General features: G+C 38.7%; 1 protein-coding gene across 1 annotated transcript in view; it reads right to left on the bottom strand.

Moving 5' to 3' along the window:
- TFEC (transcription factor EC) overlaps positions 1-14,224 on the bottom strand; it is a 98,120-nt gene extending 83,896 nt beyond the window's left edge. The window contains exon 1 of the mRNA XM_019474048.1: positions 14,024-14,224. Coding sequence (XP_019329593.1) covers positions 14,024-14,224 — 201 coding nt within the window. The remainder of the gene's footprint in view (positions 1-14,023) is intronic.
- Between the last annotated feature and the right edge of the window lie 7,447 nt (positions 14,225-21,671).

Below are 21,671 nucleotides of genomic sequence, written 5' to 3'. Positions count from 1 at the left end.
GAGTTTTTTAAAAGGGAGGGCTTTTTTTTTTTTTTTTTTTTTAATTCCCCTGGAGGTGCCTATCTGTTACCATTCATCACAGGGGGATGAATGGGCAACTAATTTTAATTAGACACCTATTATTTACATGACTAAAAAGCTGGATCCATTTAGGTATTTGTGGAAGCTAAGCCTTATACTATGAGGAGCTGAATTTGTGTCTCTGTATCTTAAATTTTCACCTGTAAAATGTGACACCTTCCTTACAGTGAGACTGTGAGGGGTGAAACTTTAAAATTTATATGATGTTGTCAAAATGTCAGTGCGGGACAGAAAATTTCTTGACATAAATAGACAGAAAAGGATGCTGGAGGCAATGAGCCCCAACCCCCAAAAGGTATGAACTGAATGTTTGTATTCTAATGTTGTTGGCATTTTTACTAACTAAATGAAAAATCTAGAGACAGGACTAAGTTTGGAGTCTGAATGAACTGGATGATACTTCAAGCACTCTGTATGAAATGTCTTTTAACTATTAATATTACCACTTAAGCCACAAAATCCACATTTTCAGTAGCACAAAGTGGATGACATTGCTTATTTGTATTCAGTCCCACTGAATTTTTCAAGGCAAAATTTTCAAGGCATTCTTCAAGGCAAAATTCTCACTAAGTCAGTTGGAGATTGTAGCAATATTCATTATTTTTTTTCATTCTCGATGTGTTGGATACCATAGCTTATCCCAAGACCTAATGTAACCTATTTTTAATTATTCACACCCTTTGGCCTATAACTGTAATCTGCCTCTTTCGATTCTAAAAAGGCAGAATACAGTTCAGTTATTTATGGTTTAGATATGAAGAAAATGTGAAGTCTGTTCTTCTTTAGAAATATGTCCTTGGTTCGTAGCAGCACTAATGAAAGTTACCAGCTTATATTTATCATGTGGTTCCAATCCAGTTTTAGTTTCATAATCTTTTGTCAAAAAAAAAACAAAAACCAAAACAAAACCCAAACCTTCCCATCTTTAGAAAGCAATTGAGATCTGTTCTGCATAAGGAATTGTCTGTGACTACAGATGCATTAATGAACCTCACAAAGTTACTAGACCTGAATGGACCTCAGTTTTGATCCAACCTTGTAAGGTCTTTCAATGCAATAAACTCTGCAGTAAATTAACATATAAATATTAAAATATTAATGGAAAAATTGGTGTATAAATGGACAAAGCTTTGATTATCTGTACATTGGTCTGAAATCACAGTGCACAGAGCAAGTGTTTAGAATCAAATACCTCACTCTGGAACCAGCTTTGCTACAATTGCTAGTTATACATTTTGGCTAAATGACTTGTTTAGACAATCTGCAATGTTCATGTGATGGACAACAATTTCAATGAAAAAAATAAGCAACAATTACCGCATTTTATCACATCTAATGTAAAGTGAATGGTGGAGATACAATATTTCCAGCTGTGTCCTTTTTGCTCTGCTGTTTTCAATGTTTTTCTCTCTGCCTAATTTTTCATCTCCTCTTTGCTTCCTTTCTATGTTTTGATCTCTTTGCTTGTTTACTCTGACTTCCAGCATTACTTCTTATCATTTTTCTTCCCCTCAGGCACCTTTTTTTTTTCCTGTTATTCGTGATATTTCAGCAAGATAAAGTTCTGAGAAATATAGTTGCTGTTATTATGCTGCTGGAATGATTCCTGTGTTGTGGTCTCTAAGCAGTTTGACCTCAAATCATTGATTATAGCAGTCCCAAGGGTGTAATGGCGAATATGCACTATTAGTCTGAATAAAGCAAAAGCCTGTAATTCCCAATGAAAAAAAAATCAGAATAATAGAGAAAATAAAACTTACTTACAGAAATTCATCATTAACTGGTTTTCCAAATATTGTTTAGTCAGGTAAAAATTATTTCCAAAGCCACCAAGTCAATGGCCATTTTGCTTTTAATTTCTTTGACCTTTGAACAAATTAACCATTTGTGTCTTTGAACAACTTATTTTAGGCAAACAAGTGTACTTGTTTAGGGATCTGAAATCAAAGGGGTGGTCTTTGTCCTGGGTGGTCTTTGTCCTTGTTTTCAGTCATAAGCAATTAATCCACCATTGTGTGCATATCTTATGAGACGTTCTGCTTTAAAATCACAGTCATTTAAAAAGTACTCAAATCCAAAACGTCATCCAAAACTGGCATACTTTCCAGTTATCTGCAAAAGGCTAAATGGAAGATTTGAAACAAAATAGCTCCTTGGTTAGAATCTGGTATGCTGTATTAGCCTTGAGCAAAATTTTACAGTGCAGCTACTTAACCTACAGGCAAAATTTCATAATGGCAATACTGAGAGACCTGTAGCTATAACCAGTACTACCGGGCACCAGTATAATATTTCATTTACACTTCTTACAAAGTAATTTTTGTTAATCTTGCTGCATGAATGAAAAATCTTATCCCATAGTCTCCAATTCACTACCCTCATGAACTCATAAAAAGGTCTTTTAACCACTGCTGTGATTTTCAAGTGGAAATAATAAAATGGCAAGAGTTAAATATTAATATTCAGTTCTTGCATTGTGCCTTTCTTTGATACCAATTACAACTTGAACTTCACCTAACTCAAAAAGACTGCAGACTTCACTCAATTAGCAGTAATAGGATTAAAACATAGCTTTGGAACTGAAGATTTAAATAGGAAAAAAAAAACTTGGCAAATGTACACTACATGTACCAAATTAATCTCAAAATAAATATGCAGTCCTGGGTGAAATAAGTGGAATGTGGAATGCTAGAGGTGTGGGGGTTATTGTGGGTTTTTTGCTTTCTTGACAACCTCTGCAGGTTGCATTGCTTTGAAAACTATCATGGCTGGGGAATAACACTACTTTTTCTTCCTTTAGGTTTATAGACACTAGAAAAAGTTGCTGCCATTCACAACAGGTATTCTCCTTTGACGACCACCAAAGCCATTCCTGTCTGTTACACTTTTCTCCATTACCAAATTCGTATGATTCTCAGCTTTGTGAAATTTAAGCAATCCCACAGATGCAAATTATTGCATTCAAATAGCTGTCTCCTGAGAAAGGATAAATATGCCCATTTATAGGTGAAAAGTGTCATGGGGACCAAAGCTATGTGTCTATAGTACAGATTTGAACGGCAGGCAACTGAATTGGTGGAAGAGAATTCTTGTGTTACTTTACCCATGCTGAAGTGTTTGTGGTTTGTTTTGTATTTGCATTTGATGGGCAATGAATCATTTCTTTTTCACTGTGTTTTGAGTATCTGCCTCTACAGGGTACGATACAACACCCCAAACTGAAGATGCTTTCCGTTTTAGGGAGTACATTTGACTTCCGAGATAAAACTGGAATGTCCTAAAATTCCCCAAAATTGCTTGACCTCAGTTATAAAGAGCTGTTTGTATCCTTTTCTCAGAGGCAAACATGAAAGATTTACATCATATTTTACTTATCAAAAACTCATACAGCAGGACATTTGAAGTATAGCTAAAGAGATCCAGAACCAGCTGTGAGTCAGGACAGATGGAAGTGACACACTTAGCTATTTTTATTTCCTTCCAACTAGTGGAGAAATAAAGCCCAAGATTGGCCACAGGTTTCTGCTGACAATAACCATGTGTTTCATTTCTGGAAAAATGCACTTCAGGAAATAACAGAGAATGACTAAATGCTCTTTTTTCAAAATAGTACAAGAAGATGCTACAGAGATTTGGAAATGGGCATCAGTGGTTGCATATTTCCAAAATCTGGCCCTAATATTATGACAGAAAACAACTCCACAAAAGAAAAGAGAGAATAGTACTTCCATGAGTAAAGCTGATTACCCAGGAAGGTTGTTAAAGACTGTTTTGTATTTAAGTTAAGTTAAGTTCACCAACAAAAAATTTTCATGGGAGTGGGTATAACAGCAATCAGTATGAGGAAAGATGGTGTAGTCAAGATCACAACGTGCGAGAGGTCAACAAGGGTTTAGAAGAAACAGGTCTGGCAATAAAAGGAGCAGAAACACCATGATGGAGATACAGAGAGATACCTCAACTCATATGGGCTACCAATTGCAGCACTCCGGAGTACCAAGAAAATGGTCTGTTCAGCTCCAAACCTTCAAAATAAGGAAAAAGTGTGCGATCTCTTGATCGGCTTCAGCCTCTGTTGTTTTGCTGGACTACAGGTAATCACAGATAAATCATGACATCTTGACACTATTTCAATCATATTTCAGTTTGATTTCAACTACGTGTAGAGGCTATATGGAGTTTCTATTCATTTCAATCTCTTTGCCTCTCACTCCGACAAAAGAAGTTAACCTGAAACCAATTGATCTGTAAATTGCAAGGATTCAGTCTGGTTTTTGTAGCAGACATTTTTAATGTTCTGCCTCTGAAAAAGTATTACTTTTCCAAGTTTTGAAGTGCTGGCCTCCACAGATCCTAGATCTTTGCTCAGAAAATAATGTACAGAAGCTAATTCAATTATAATATAGCTTTAAATGAACCTAACCCTGTCTGGCACTGCTCAGAAAGTAGACAGGCCACTTAACCACTTAATTAGACAGGATCATCTGCCTCATGGTAAAAACATACTGAACTTTTGGGGATGGTTGGAATTAGTTTTGAATGAATGTATGAGATGCATTACCACCATTGCAGGGCTAGTAAATGGCAGCTGAGATAGCAAAATTCTTCCTCTACACAGCCAGATCACAACATAGCCCAGAGGTCTTGGCATATCCAAAATAAAAATCTCACTATCTTCTTTCTAGAGTTTGATCTAAAATTCCCCCTTTATAAAGCAGAGAATCACCTAATCACCTTCTCCGATCTGTCCAGCTACAGAAGTGACCAACACGTGAAAAAGGCAGGCTGTAGAAGTTGATCTGGACAGATTTGGAACCAATAAATCCCACTTTGGTGAGGAGGGGAAAAGGACAGGATGAACACACAACAGAGACTCCAGCTGTGTAGAGATGGTTGTCATTCTTTATGAAGATTAAGGGACTTGTAGCTCTGCATTCCTATATTAATCCAAAGGCCAGCCATTGTACAAGCTGCCAGAGTATAGGCATCCAGACACTGCACTTGTGATTAGAGCCTTGAGCTAAATGGACTCCCATTTCTACGCTGGATTTTTTCTGGCTCTTCTATGTTAACTTTACAGAAAGTAACATAGATAAGCAACATTGATTGCAAAGATCTTTAGAAAACATCTGAGAACAAAAAGAGCAATAAATGAGGGCAGCTGAAGAGGAGTTTCTCATGCAATGGCCAGTTTACTTTTATACTGGAAGAATATAACCATATGAATATTTTTCAGAATAAGAAAGCTCTTATAGTAAGAGATAAGAGTCAAACTGTTGGACAACTTGCACATCTGATTTGCTTAGGGAGATCTACGCAAACTGCAGAGCAAATTAACTAAGGCTCACAGAATAATGCATGAGGACACAAAGGTTTGTTATTTTTAATATATTACTACAGTTGAAAAGGAAACAAATAATCCTGATTTTTCTAGGGAGGTAAGGGAACCATAAACATTACAGGGACTTTGCCCCTAGCATCCTGTGATTTACATATTTTTTATAAAAGTCAGAGTTGGTTTGAAGTCACAAGAAGTAGACCAACCACTGTTAAAATGATTACTTTTTCCCTGTTATGCCTGAGTCCGGTCTATGCCATCAGATTCTCACTTTTATGAGCAATGTAAAATTCAGACACAATTTCCAGTTAAAAAGGAAACCATTTCTGCTGGGTCTTCATAACAACCAACAGCTTCTTCCTTTAATTTTGTTTTTTTAACTCAGTGACAATTCTGATATCCAAAGTGGCAACTAATTGCCCTGACAATTAAATGGTATTGCCACAGGACAGCCTTTATGCATTTGTCCTAATAAATATCAGATGAAGCTCAACTGCTCACTTCAGCAGATGCTAATTTAGGCTGAATACCACCAGCTATTCAGAGAGAGAATTTTTGCTTTAAATAAGATTAATCTCACAAATGAAGTGTGGGTTTCCTTCTTATAACAAAGGCCATTGGTTATTCATTAAATCTGAATTACAGGTTTAACAAACACTTGCATAAGAATCATTAATATCATCTGTTATGTAATTACTAATGCAGTGTATAATAATATTTCAACAGTCAGGTCTCTTCAAAATTCAATTACTATAGCTCTTGTCATAGAGACTAGCACTGCTGTTTCAAAGCTCTTTTTTCCCTAGTGACCCTTCAGCTTGACTACTTCTTACTTGGCTGCCATTTGTCAGTTCAGGAATAGTATGACTGTCAAGTCAAGTACAGACTTATATCAGACTCCTAACTCCCATCATGGTTCCTACCTTTCCACTGAAGTCAATAGGAAGCTGGGAGTCCTGTTATGCTTTTAATCCTGGGCCAGCATTTCAAAAAATGCTGATCTGCTTTGCAAGTCTGTGGAGCTGATTCATTTTCTCTGTTGCAGGTGAAAAGAAACTGAGCCTCCTTTCATTAACACTGGAAAAGCCTGCACACCCTCAAGGTAGGGACAGCAGTGTTTGCACTATCGTTCTCTACTTTACAATTGCAAAACCTTTATTAATTCCAGTTGAGACCTGTTAATATTCCCCATGGAAAAAAAAAATAAAAATTGCTCATCCCTTCTTGCAAATGGGTTCTGCCCCTATTTGCACCACCCATTTTGAAATATACACTGAACAGCACATGGCTGTCAAAAGAGAATTTTTACAGGACCCTCTCAAGCTATAATTTTATTCATAAAATTGATATGCTTGGAAATGACGGTGGGCACTGAGCCCAGAAGTCATGGAAGAGCCCATATCTTTGTCAGTAAATTCTTTACCAACTACAAGAACACAATGATTTGCAAAATGCCAGTTATGAACTGTCCCAGGAGCATGTAACTTCCAAACCTCACTGAGGGAGAGCACTAGTTGGCATAGGCCAAAACTGTGCCAAGAACTCTTCTAAGAGTTGCTGAGAGGATGACTGTCTGGACATGTCCTGGACATACTTAAATGTACAAGTGTGGACAGACAGCTCACTGCTGCTCAGGGTTCTGAGCTGAGAATTAATGGGAAGAAATCAGGAGATCCTGTGATTAAAGCATGACTTATTTTTCTTCTTACACCTGTCATCCACACTTCTTGGCCTCCTTCATACAAAGAATCACTCTTTAGATTGAACCATCCTAACAGTAGACAGCTTCAAGTCCTTAGAGAATCGTTACCTGTGATTCTAATTTTGAGTCAAAAATCAAATTTTGATCCAGCATTAATGCTTTCTTCAACTGATGAAGGTGATGGACCTGCTGAACTTACTCTCTCAGTAGCAGCAACATCAGTGATTTCCATGCTACGGGAATTATCGCACAGAAGTAGGTCAACAGCTGTGCTCAGATGTGAAGAGGTGTGTGCAAGAATAGACATAGCAAAAATAAAAAGGTCTAAAAAAATGACAAAAAATGATGAGGTATATGGGAGGAAGAATGGAGACTGTGGACTTTACACACTGTAAGGTTAAAAAGATGAAGTCTGTGAAGTTTGAAAAGGAGAAGAAGAGATATTATAAAAGTCTACAAAATAATGAGTGAGCCTGAGAATCCTACACAGATCTCTCTATTTATTTCCCACTTACCCGTATCTTTTGGTCTCCATTCTGCTCCTCCTCTTTCCAGATCTTCCAAAACGTATTTTGCTCTCCTTCTTATTTTCCTTTTCCCTCTTATTTCTGAACCCCTTCACCTCATTTCCACCTTTCATCTTCTTTATATACTCTTTCTCATGGTATAAATATCAATACCAATTATAAGGATTTTATTAATATCAATAAATGTATTACATTAAAAATATTATAGTCCATAGAACTAAAAAGTAACATATTTCAAATGACTGCCATGAAAAAATCTATGTGAATTCAGCGAACACACAGACAGCTGTGCTGCTAGAAACTGCTTCAGCAAACAGTTCAGGAAGACTTAAAAAGCATAATAACCTCAATTACTTTACTTGTGGTAATTTGACATAAAATTAAATTTTATCCCTCAAGCATCAGCTCATAAGCTAATTTTAAAGTGGAATCAAGAAGTTTTGAGACTTCTGTGAAGCAAAAGACATAGAGGTGGAATTCATTTGACTTTGTGTGTATGAGAAAATGAAGATGCCTACGTCCAAGCTAATTATCTAGACTTTCGGTCAACAGGGAGAAAAAAGGCACTTTGAGGGTGCAATCCATCTTACTTGAAAGTAAATGCCTAAGATAAACCAGATAAATTGGATCTTAAAAGGGCCTGCTTGCCCCACTGCCTACAAAAAGTCACTAAGGCATCTAGTTCAGATTTAGACACTTGTTTCAGAGATAGGGGAGATCCCAAGGAAGGCATTCTGAAACAGATTATTGAGCTATATGGACAGCTGATCTATTCTAGCTTAAGTATTCTTATGTTCCTGCGTGCTGCTAATATGTCATTTACACAGGAGTTGTGGCCTGGAACAAAGCCCTAAGATGGTATTACAGAGCCTACAGAGGCAGATTAGATATATACCTGGATCCGAAAAGGATCTTCTTGGCTATATAGTGCATCTTCATGCTTTCAAATGATATATTTTTGTGGAAGTAGTAAGACACTGCCATTCTGTTCTCCCTTTCATACTGTCTCCTAATCTGTCAAAAATCTATCAAACTATGTGCCTATCCACCAAAAAACAAATTGGCTTTAGGAAGTGTTTACATTGTTGTATGAAATGTGGGAGTCACTGCAACCAACAGAGGACATGAGAAAAGGAACCAGAAAGATGTCAGTGTAGCAGACACTGGGTAAATGAGACTTCCTACATGGGAAATATAAGGCAGGCAGCACAGGACTTTTAAGTATAACAGATATTTGTGCCTTTCAGAATACTTTAAAAAAGCCACAACTTTCCTTCTAGCAATTCTGGGCTGGACCTGTTCTGTTTTTAAATATAAAATTTGCCTGCAGAAAGGTTCTAAAAGAGTAAGTTTTAAAATTAAGCCCCAGCAGCTTTAAAACAACTATTTCCAAAAGAAAGGTAGACATTTATAGACACGTTTGTGTGAGATGCTTACCTCCAAGCTTCCTCAGTGTCCCAGGTCACTGCAATAGTATTATTCTCCTTATCCACTCATACAGAAGATCATAGTAGGGTGGGGATTTTAAACTGGTTAACAGACAGACCCTTATGCAGAGCTTTTTGGAGTATATGCAGGCAAGCATCACTCTGGCCTCACTGCGAACTATGGGAAAGTATTTATCAAATACCTACTTTGTAGGTGCCTGAAATCGGGTGAAAAGATTCTTATCCAGGGACTCCAGCTTCAGCTTCCAACTACTGTCCCCTGCATACCTTTGCTGTGTATATGGGAGAGCCTGTTCTCAACGTTTTGGTATCTCTACAGCTGTTGGTGCATTTTCTGGAGGTCACCTTTAAACTTCATTTTACACTAGTTAAACAGATGGTGCTCCCCAAATCTTTCATGATAGTTTAGATCTTTTTATACTTTAATAATTTACTGGACTCTCTGTCTAGTTCTTACCTTCTTACCAGTTTCCTACTGGATCTGGGGAGAGCTGAATTGACGCAGCATCCAGTAATGGTCAGACCATCCCCAAATACACAGGTAAGCCAGTATCCCCGGTCCTATTCAAGGATTTTTTTTTATTTATTTATTTATTTCTAGACATTTTTAAATATACAAATTTGATTAATTATTTTGCTGCAGTGCTGCTCTGGCAGCTCATTTCCAGGTCTCTGACTCCCAAGTCTTTGACAAAGTTACAGGTTCCCAGGATAAAGCCCCCATCTTGTTATGGCCTGATAGAGCTTTTCATTTTCTGGAGGTGCAGTTTTTGTACCTCTCATTAAAATACACATTATTTAGTTGTGCACACAGTTTGACAGTTTGAAAAGCCCATGCTGTTCTATACCAGTGGCATTTTTCTGCACTCTTTTCCACTCCAGCAAAGAAGTCACTGACACGTCAACTGTTTTCAGTAGTTGATACTATATTTATGTAGCACTGGGCCAAGGACTCATTCTTGTGCTACTCCAAAGGACTACACTGAAATCAGCAATGATCCCCCATTTCCAAATCCATTTTCACATCTGTCAGTTATTTAGTTTATTAATCCAATTATTGCATGGAAAGTTAATTTGCCATGGGTACTAACCAAACACCTTAAAGAAGTCTGGCTATATGATATTAACAATCTTACCTCTATCAACCAAACTTGAAATAGGATCAAAATAGATACAAAGTTAGTTTGATAAAATCAATTTTCCATAAGCCACATTATCTTTCTTTCATTCTTTGTTAAGCAAGTCCCATATCAGCCTTTCTTTTGCTATTTATGATGAATAACCTGTTAACTCTCTTAAAATACTGCCTTAACAATAGATTTCTTCCAGTCATAACACCTTCTCACCAGGGAATATATCTTGGTTTGAATTTTTGTATTTTAATGATTATTTCTGGTTTTAGCAATGAAAATTACTATAATATTGTATTGCTCTTTTTACCTAAAAGTCGCCGGTGGTCTTTACAAAGGACATGCACAATCCTGAACTTGCAAACACATAGTCTATCACTGACAACAGAGGCATGCCATGGAGAATGGAGAGGCTGGAGAAGGAATATATATATTAATTAAATAATTTAACCTCCACTCAAATGTATCCATTAAAGGATGAGAGAGGGAACAAGGTAAGTTGCAACCTGAAATGCTAAATAATTAATTTGCTTTGATTGATTGCTTGAAGAATAAAAGACACTAAAATTTCCACCAAAACTAATATTTGATAAAAGCCATTCTTAAAGAAAACAAATTTTCCTTCAAAGGGTGTTCCTAGTCATTATCTAAGCTGAACTTTGACTAAGATACTGGAACATTCCTGAGAAAAGGGTGACAGGATGTAAACACAGAGAGTAGGAACCTGGCCTTTGCCCACTGACTGAAGGATGGCATTTCTCACTACACGTTGCCCTTCTCCTCATCAGGCATTCATTCAAGAGCAGAAGTCGCACTTTTATAGTCACAAATGGCATCCTACTTTCCTCTAGATTTTCTTTCAAAATCTCCAATCCAGATGTTTGCTAAAGTCGAAGTTTCTTAGTTTATAGGGCTTACAAATACTGCAGGAGAAAATCTAGTAGCTCTTTTACTGCCTCTGGTATTTCTATAGGCTAACCTGCCTTCCTGGAGAGTATAGGTGACTCTCTTTGATCAACACAGAAATTAACCTGGACCCAGGTTTTGTGTCACAAAAAGAGGCCTCAGCAAGAGGCCTCAGACTTCGAACTCTCTTTCTTAGGCCTTTGCTACTGTTTTTCTAAAATACCACACTAACCCTTTCTTGATACCTTTCCAAATCCTTGATCTCAAAGACAGTGTTCTCAATGGTATTTTATGGTAAATCTTCACTCAAGATGGATTCCTCGTTAGTGCTCACTCTGGGCAATGAAAAACTGCGGTAAGACTTCTTATCATTTGACTGCCATGCAAATGTGCTACACCTACCAACACCAGAACTTCTGTGCATGCAAAGAAAATGTGGGACTTTCAGAAAGGTATAAGTCTGTCCTTACATGCTGTTAACCCCAAGTTCCCACCTTAGGCTTTATAACCCCTAGAGATTTATAATTCCTCTATTCTTCAAAAAAAATCCCATTTTAACCTTCTAGCCAGCCAACAAAGGACAGATTGGCTTTGCTGTGAAGCCTCCAGTAGAAAATTTACTCAATCATAAGTCTTGCTACAGAGCAATGACAGTTAGTCCTTAATGGCATGCTGGCAGCCCACAAATGGGTGAAAAGAAATCATGTCTAGAAGTCAACCTGTCTATAGGAATATAACTTAAAACACTGCTACTTAATTATGGATTGGGCATGATTTCTTGTCTAAAACCTGAAACCTGCCTTTGAAAAATTCCTCTGGTGAACTGACCTTTTTTGAGACCTTTTGGACATGTTGCTTCCTGTCCACCCTGACTTCTGCACAGGAATATTTTTAGTTTTCTCTGGTTTTTTTCTGGTTCTAGTATTTCTCTCCAGTAATATATGACTTTCCACATCTTTTTTGTCCTTGCTGCTTTATTTTTTTTCCTCTCCTCTTATTTGGTTTCTCACCAGTTTTCCTCAGTCCTTGCAGTTTCCCTCTCTCCTATTTCTTCCACCATTTCCCTCTCCTAACTCCCCTTGCTTTACTTTTCCTCAGCCCCCTCCTTACTTTTTCTCCACCTTTTCCCACTTCTCTTTTCCTTGTGATTTCCAGCCTGCAAAGAAGTGCTATTCCCACAGGCTCTTCAGCACCCTTTGATCACCTGTTAGCCTCTGCAAGCGAGCTCCTCCAGCAGCTCCACCTGCCCCAGTTAACACAGAGACTCCGAAGGGGTTGAGAGGGACTTGCCTTCCAGCAGGAGCAAGAGGAGGGTTAGCACTGCCCTGAAAGTTGAAGCAGAGAGGGTCAGCTTGCCAAAGCACGCACATTGGCAAGAAGACATGGTGCCAGCCACATGCCGCCTCATTTATGTTTCCCCAGTTAAAGCAGCCTGTAGGGAAAGTAGCATGCCACTGTAGTGCACCGGTGTATTGACCCCTCTGAGTGCTTGTTAGTGCTCACCATACTCAGCATTTCGTCTCACTGATTGATAGGGCGATACGTGTGTGTATGGCAGAGAGCAGATTCATTACAGCACATTAGCCAGACAGGAAGACAAATGCCCACAGAGGCAGAAAAGCTGTAAGGAATAAATAAAAATGTTACTATTTTTCTTAAACTTCTTTTTCCCAGGCTACAGTGAGGAATACTGGAGGAACAGGAGAGCGGAGAGAGCCCAGGAGAGAAAGGGAGTGGCAAGAACTGGAGGGAAAGTTTATTAGCAGTCAAAGAAAGGTTTAAAATATTTATTGTTGGATTCAGAGTTTGGATAGTAGCTGAATTTCTACTTATCTTTTTATTTTCCTTCCCACTGCTAAATGAGAAAGAAAGGGTCAATGCATCAGATACAAAGCTATCAGAACATTCCTGATGTAACATCTCTGAAATGGCTACCTGGCTGCTCCACTCACTGCAATTAATCACTTCTCAGTTTTAAAAATGAAAAACAAACTAGAACCAGCCTTTATCAACAGCTGCCACCATGTGGTATCTGAAATACCACAGTTATTTCCCATTCGAATAGAGAGAAATATGGTGGCGTGATCTGATCTGTTCAGTGATGGTTTTAAGCACCCGTTCGGTAACATACAGCTCGCAAGAGATGACATGGCTGACGTGCGGCAGCTCTGCACCCCTGTGCACACCCTGCTGAGGCCGAGGAGTGGGCAGCCTGTGCGACATTGCCCCTGACACTGTGGCCACTGTACCAAACCACTTCCTTATCGCTCGTCCTTGGAGCTGGGAGAGCAGACTACAGTCCAGGACCGCCCCAGGCTGTCAACAGCACTGCATGAAAAAAATGTATTCCCAAATGGCTGATGCCAAAAACACATCTGCCAGACACAGATTTTCCAGGAGGCAGCATCTTCTGTCTCCATGTCATGAGAAGCTGCCTGCTCTGCCACAGAGCGAGGGAGCAAACATGGAGCTGCTGGGCCCTGTTCCCGCTCCCCCCCAGCTGGACCTCAGTCTGTCTGCTGCCTGGAAATACGGCGTGATGTGGAAAGAAAACTCCAAAGACATTCCACTATCCAAAGGGAAGATGGAGTGTAAGTTGTCAGCCCTAGATCATTAGAGAGCTGATCCTAAGAATAATAATTCAAGGAGCATGTTTTGACACAGCATGGGGACAAGACCTAGTTAGTTATCACCCCAGCATTTGCTTGCTTGAGGTCTACGTATTTTTTAGAACATGTTAATTCCAAAGGCTTCACCCCTCACCTCCCTCCTGGATTTCATTTAGGTGCACTTCAAAATGAGCTAATTATGTTACAATTAAGAATAGCTTTCTGCAGGTAACACAGCATTCAGAAATCTGCTTTGTAAATATCTGTTGGTAATATAGGTACCTCTGAAATTGCTGGAGCTTTGTCTGATGAAAAGTGTGTTCCCACCGGAAAAAATCCATTGAACCCAGGATACTGTGAAACTGGCACATGACACTGTGAATAACATGCATGGGCTTCTTCTCGAGGGCGCTTGTCTGTCCACTCTTGATTCTGTAGCTTTCCTCTGAGCTGAAACTGTAGTCCAGTCAGCGCCTGCAGCATTGCTTTATTTCTTCCCTTTCCACTATTAGCAGAGCTGAAAAAATCACTATAAAACACACACACAAAATAGAAGCAGCAATTTAATTTCTTGCACAATGTACCTCTACTATTGAAAAAAAAAAAATCCTTAAATATAAAACCAAATTAATGTTATGGTTATAGGGCACCCATAAGGACACAATCCCTAACATACTACTGAAAAAAAAAGATGAGAAGAAACAGTTGGCATTCAGTTAACAATCATGTTTGGAGGTTTCTGACTGACTTTGTTATTCCAAGGGAAGCCAGGTACCAGTCTCTTGGGATCAGGTACAAAGGCGAGAAAAAAGTGGACATGTATGAATCTCAAAGGTGACTGCTGGGTTAATAAAACAGTCTGTTTTCTGTTCACCCACTCTTCCTCTCAGTGTGCAAGTACATTAAAATATGTCAAAAGGAAAGCCATTTGCTGGGGAAAAATAATTCAGCTAAAAGTCAAAATTTCCAGCTGGTGTATTGCCTTGGTGTGTGCAAGTGCACTAACAAAGTGACCCACACATCTCACTGGATGAAAGTTGGTATCCTCATTAAAGTAGAAACAAACACTTGAAAATAGGAACAACTACCAGTTAAAAAAAAAGGACCACAATTGATATGAGAAGCCTTCATTTTTCCACATTCTGTTTCCTACTTGCTGTATAGCAGATATGATATGTATTTAAGTAACCTCTGAAAAGTAATGAAGGTAAAACTGATTCTGTATGCAGTAATCATTCCTGTTTGCTGGAGGAATTGCGTTGCTAACAACCATCCACATTATCATTCTATGTTTAGAAGAAGAAATATTTTCACAGTCCAGTTTCTAAACTGCCACATACAACACAAGGATTGGTTCCTGCGAAGAGTAACCCTTTCAAAAGTGAATAGCTCTGGGGAAGAAAACTTTATATCAGAATTACTCACGCTAGAAAGGGTTTGTAGGATCAGCCTCCAACCCTTTAAAAAAAAAGTACATTTATACTGCAGTGCGTGTATACTGCCTTTGCCCCCAGGAAACACAATGAGGCTTGAACACCATCACTGATTCACTGCAGTGTGAACAGCATGAGACATTAGATCTCCTGCTCCTTGGCCCAGGCCCTGGCAGAAAGCATTATCAGATAAACAGGAAGCAAAATGAGGGAAGTGGTACACCATGGTGTGAGCCGCCTTTTGTTTATTGATGACATGATTTTCTCTGGGGAAAAAAAAAAGAGGAGTAAAGAAGTTTTCCAAAATCTTTAATGATCACAGCAGAATATATTACGATGAACCATCTGAACCACAGAATCCCATCATGGGTGAGGTTGGAAAGGACCTCTGGGGATCATCTAGTCCAACTGCACTGCTCAAAGCAGGGTCAGCCACAGCACGTTGCTCAGGGCCATGGGTTGGGTTTTAAATATCTCCAAGGATGGAGACTCCACCATCTCCCCAAGCAACCCATTCCAGTGTTTGACCACCCTCACAATAAAAAAAGTTTTTTCTTATGGGGGAATTGAAATTTCCCCCATTTCAGTTTGTGCCTATTGCCTCTTGGCCTGTCATTGGGCACCACTCAGAAGAGCCTGGCTCCACCTTTTTTACCCCCCCCCAACAGGTATTTATACACATGAAGAAGATCCTCCTGAGCGTTCTCTTCTCCAGGCTGAACAATGCTAGCTCACTCACCCTCTCCACGTAATTCATATGCTCCAAGCCCTTCAGCATCTTTGTGGCCCTTTGCTGGACTTGCTCCAGTACATCCATCTCCCTCTCATACCAGGCAGCCCAGGACTGGACCCAGCACTCCAGCTGTAGCCTCCCCAGTGCTGAGGAGATGGGAAGGATCACACCCTTAACTTGCAGGTGATGCAGTGCTGTTCCTGATGCACCTAAGGAGATGCTGTTGGGCTTCCTTTTTGAAAGGGTGCATTGCTGGCTCATGGCCCACCAGGACCACCAGGGCCTTCTCTGCAAAGCTGCTTCCCAGATGGTCAGCCCCAGCCTGCACTAGTGCATGCAGTTATTCCTCCCCAGGTGCAGGACTTGGCATTTCCATTTGTTGAATTTCTTGAGATTTCTGTCAGCCCATTTCTCCAGATGGTCCTTCTGAAGAGCAGCACAATCATGTGGTATAGCCACCAGTCCTCCTGATTCCCTGTTGTCTGCAAACTTGCACTCTGTCCCATCATTTAGGTTATGAATGTAGATTTTAAGCAATATTGGACCCAGTATTGACCCCTGAGGGACACCCCTAGTTACTGGTCTTCAGGTAGTCTTTGTGATGTTGATCACAACACTTTGAGCTTAGCAGTTCAGCCAATTTTCAATTTACTTCACCATCTACTGTCTAGTCAATAATTTGTCAGTTTGTCTATGATGATGCTATAGGAGACAGCTTCAAAGGTCTTATTAAAGTCAAGCTAAACAGCAACGACTGCTCTCCCCTTGTCTACCGAGTTCATCATCTCACTGTAGAAGCCTATCAGGTTGGTCAGGCATGATTTTGCTTTTTCCTTAGTCTGCATTTTGCTGTTGATCTAGCTGTAGAAACCCTTCGTGATGCCATTCATGTCCCTCTCCAGATTCAACGCCAAAAAAACCAACCAACCGCCTTCAGCCCTGAAGTGGTCAGGCAGTTGGACTAGATGATCATTGTAGGTCCCTTCCAACTGAACTATTCTATTCTATTCTAATTCCATTCTATTCTATTCTATTGAAATGGAATTTATTAATTTAGCCAATGTTTCAATGTATATCAACAGGACCTTTTAGAATGTGTATTATGTTTCTGACGCTTAGAATCCCTTCCCCTCTTATACAAATGCCTGCTTATGGTCTTTTTAAAAATGCATTTTATGAACCTGTTAAACTGTAATAGCCATTAAGTAGCTGTTATGAGCTAAGATGTCAATATATATCCAAGAACGTAACAAAAATTTTAAACCATTACATAGAACATTTTTGGTAGTGCCAGCAGCAGCTGTGGAGAAGAAGAAAGCCTTGTAGATTTTTCCTTTTGATCAAGGCTTTTACAGTGTATTTCTTACTGGCTAATATGCATTAAAGAGGGGATAACTGTAAAGAAAAATGTAAGTTTTAACACTCCAACATCACCTCTTCTTTTTGCTCACAAAATAAACACCACTTCTAAAACTTATTCCAGTAATGTTGACCCCTGCGATTCTGCATAGAGCACTCCTTGCGTGACCAGAATAAATGTCAGGACAAGGATCTGGCTTTGTTCTTTCAGATCATCTTCAGCTGAGGCTCTGATGTAAATACACGACAAAAACTACAGCACTGCTTCTCACAGCAGCCTCTTCTAATAGATACAAGCAAGAGGGAAAGCTGAGGAACAGTTTAGCTAAGTCATCTGTGCTGCTTCAAAAATAAAGTAAGAACAGAAATGTGCTATATCTCCTAACTGCTAATGTTGCTCCTTAGCCACAAAGAGTAAATGGTTAGTCCTTTAGTACACAGCCTTTGATCCATTGTGCCTGGATTAATTACCTGCTTTGCAGGTACGTGAATAGTCAGCTCCATGCTAAAGCTCAGCAAAACTTGAACTCTTCCCACGTTCCCGGAAGGTCACCTTGTTCTTGCGTCTGAGCACCAGGCTGCCTCAACCATGGGACTAGCTAGTGTTGCTTCCTAGCCGTTCTGCAGTGTGAATGGTTTTTCTTCCTTCCCTCACTGGCCCTCTCTCCTGTTTTGGCCAGACTGCTCCAATGTGAATACCTGCAAAGTTCTGAAACATGAAAACTGAGAAGACGGCTGTAACTGCCCCTTCCTGGTCACTGCAGCCTTATCATGCCTATTTGGTGGTCACACTTGCATACTAAGAACCTAATCTTGCAGTCCTTTTGCAAGCAAAACTCCCCATTGACTGGTATGTCTTTGTATTAAAAAATTCACTGGATATGCAGAGCAGCAGTTCTGAACAAAGGAATTCAGTTATTTTTCTTTTAGTTTTCCTCTTCAAAAATGCTCTAAGGCAGTCATCTATTTCAGTCAATGGAAGGCTGAAAATGTTCAATCAAAAAAAATCTATTTTTGAGCAATAGAAACATAAAAGATATCTAAAACTACAAATATTATTTTTGTACACATTGAGGACCAGATTTCTTCACATTTCATTGACCTTTTTGTTAACTCTTTGCTTGCCAACTTTTTGCCTGGAGCAACTTTTGACAGTGAAGGAATCTGTGTTTATTAAGGAATGCATACTTATGATCCCTTAGTTATATTAGTGGGGGAGGAGGAGGACAGTCACATATACAAATGTTATGTATAAAAGACATACAGAAACTTCAAGTATATTTCCATTTAGAAAAGTTTTATTTATCTCAGCAATTTTGCAATTAAAAAAGTAAAAACTAAGTTTAATTAATAATTTGAAACTGAAATCCAACTTGGGATTTGCACAATAGCTTACAAATAGCTAAACAAAGTTAATCCTACTTAATATCTGCAGTCATTTAAAATACAATTTGCCTCTTCCCATGCTGCTTTCTTCAGAATTGATCAAGAAGTAACACCCAAAAAAACCCATGTAATATATTTTTCATATTTTTATTTTTGTTGATAGTTTGAGGCTTTAAAAATTTTCTAGTCAGACCAACAAGTCTGGTTTGTTTGGACATGAGGAAAAATTTCTTTACTGAAAGAGTGGTGAAACATTGGAACAGGCTGCCCAGGGAAGTGGTTGAGTCACCATCCCTGGAGGTATTTAAAAGACATGTAGATGTGGCGCTTAGGGACATGGTTTAGTGGGCATGGTGGTGTTGGGTCGACGGTTGGACTCGATGATCTTAGAGGTCTCTTCCAACCTTAATGATTCTATGATTCTAAGCCAAAGAATTCCAATGGAAACAAAAAAAAATTGAAAGCTGTGTTAAAATTAAAAGTATGTATGAGTTATTTAAAAGTAGAAAAATCTCATAAGAATTTTGCATGAAGGTTATGTTTAAATGAAAGGCAAATATATACTAGTTTGGATATATCCAGTTAGTTTATCCAAAGAACCTTAACTCTGATCTATATCAATGCCAAGCAATAAATGTATGTTTATGTCGATAGCAGTTTAGTCTTTGCAGTTCCAGAAAAGACTAAAATTATTTTTAAAAATTCAATACAGTTTATGTAACTCAAAGTCTGGCATAATATTTTTTTATTATTTCCAGTTTAAGTAAAACATAAGATACAGAAATTCTGCAAAAAAAAGTTTTATATTTTACAAAAGGGCATAGGGAAATAAGTAGGATGAGTTAGAATATTAAATGATGAAGATAATGAACAAGTGGGCTTACTTGAGAATTGGAAGGATGATTCACTAAAATAGAATTTCAGCAGTGTGTAAAAGGTATATTGGTGCAATAAAAGGCAAGAATGAGAACTAGTGAGAGAGCTGCATTAAGCTATAAAGGGGGACACCCAGGAGATTTGGAATTACATATCCAGACGCATCACATTATGACTCAGGCAAAAGCCTTGCTGTAGAACATTAATACCTGAGAATCACACCTAGAATAATCTAATGAGCAATACATATCTTTTTGAGCAGCCTATACCAGAAAGATGAATAAAGTGGAAGGAAGTTAAATGAAAGTAAACAGCAAACACTGATAAGGGACTTAGGAGCTGAGTTATGAAGAAAGCTGGAAAGAATTACATGACAAATACAGTGCTTTTAACATGATATATATGAAAAATACGAACACTAAGAAAGAAACAATTATTACAAGAAGAAAATAAGTTATCCTTGTAATCATGGTGATATTAAGAATATTAAGTAGAATATCATAACAATTCTTCATAGAGAATATGAAGCAACAGGGATATATTGTCCCAAAGAAAGTGGCATAATCCCCATCATTTGATTCGTTTAAATTGAGACTTGGCAAAACATTAGTGAAGTTATTGTATAGTAGGTCATGATCCTGTATTGGCAGGGGATGGACAAAATAACCTAGCAGGTCTTTTCCCTCTCAATTTTCTTTGATTCTAAAAGGCTCTAAGTCAGATGCTTCCATCATTTGTCTACGAGATCAGCAGAGCTCAGTGCTACCACAGGGAGACCCATAAGGGTGAGGGTGAACGTAGACTTGGCTAATAAAATATCAGAAGCCCATGACAGTCAATAAATTCTTTCTCTTTTATCATTATAAATATATAAGTATTTTCTTTTCAGGGCTTAGTGTGAATGGCTGCACAGAAAACTAAATTTTAAGACACTGAAAGGCAAAATAAATGTAGAAGTCACTACTGCAGAGGGATCAGGCTGGAGTAGCAGCAAAAGAAAATGTACAGTCCCCTGCCATCAACTTTTTGAAAATGCAGGTCTTAAAGGTAAGGCAGTAGCAGGATTTCATGCACAAACTTTTTTTTCTTGATTACCATTCACATAGAAACAAGTTTTTGAAGAAAAGCTCCTACCAAAACCTTTATTGCTGCCCGTCTATGCTGTTTCCAGTATTTCTTTAAAAATTGACAGCATTAGAAAGTAATGTTTGAGAAATAACCTAGAACCAAAGAAAGCTATTTCATTTGAAGGTGTTCAGGAAAATTCAATACCCTGATGACAATTAGGGTTTCTTGTTACGAAGGCGGGAGGTGGTGAGACAGGATAGCAACTACTGGTTATAAAGGTCTGTAATGCCTGGGTCTGTTGTGACCATAGGGTCTGACCATCAGCCCTAGATTTCACTCAGGGCTTCCTACCTCCACTCTACATCAGAAATGTGTTCAAATGCATTAGGTGTCAGCCTAACAACATGTGAATGGGACAACTAAATATTACTGCCTACACCACCATTAAGGCGGTGTGTCATGCTGACCTTGTGTAGAAGTGGCCAGCCTAAAGCACAAGTGTAAAAAGACACAGAGAAAGGGCAGCATCAGTAAGCCTCCAGTTGATGACGTACAGAAGTGGAGGTGGCTGTGCATGTAGCCACTCTATCTTGCCTCCTTCTGAAACTGAGGAGAAAGCCCTCTGATTTGCTGCCAGCTTCATCTGAGGGAAAGATTAGTGTTAGTTCTTTCTTAAACTGACTGCATGTGTGGATCCGATGTTTGTGCCAGACAAACTGTTAGAGTTATAAAAGGGAGACGCTGTTAGAAACATGCAATACCTGTAACAATATAAGGAGATAGAGTTGATGACGTTTTTGCTGAAAAAAACCTTGCCCTACAAATCTCAAATTTCTTTGAGGCAGTCACTGAGCATGTGGAAAAACTGGAGGCAGATTGCACAGTTCACTGGGACTTCCAAAAGGCTTTTAGAAAGTTCCTTCACTAAAGGTGGCTAAAGAGGACTGCGGCACAGAACAAGAGAGCTCCTCACCAGGATTGATATCAGGCTGAAAAAAACAGGAAACAAAAAGTAAGGATAAATTGTCAGTTTTCTCAATGAAATTAGAATAGAATAGAATAGAATAGAATAGAA

The sequence above is a fragment of the Aptenodytes forsteri genome, unplaced genomic scaffold (assembly GCF_000699145.1).
Source record: "Aptenodytes forsteri isolate BGI_AS27 unplaced genomic scaffold, ASM69914v1 Scaffold166, whole genome shotgun sequence".
Classification (NCBI taxonomy): domain Eukaryota; kingdom Metazoa; phylum Chordata; class Aves; order Sphenisciformes; family Spheniscidae; genus Aptenodytes; species Aptenodytes forsteri.
The sequence above is the reverse complement of the archived record's forward strand: the minus strand, read 5'-3'. Positions and strand labels throughout refer to the sequence as shown.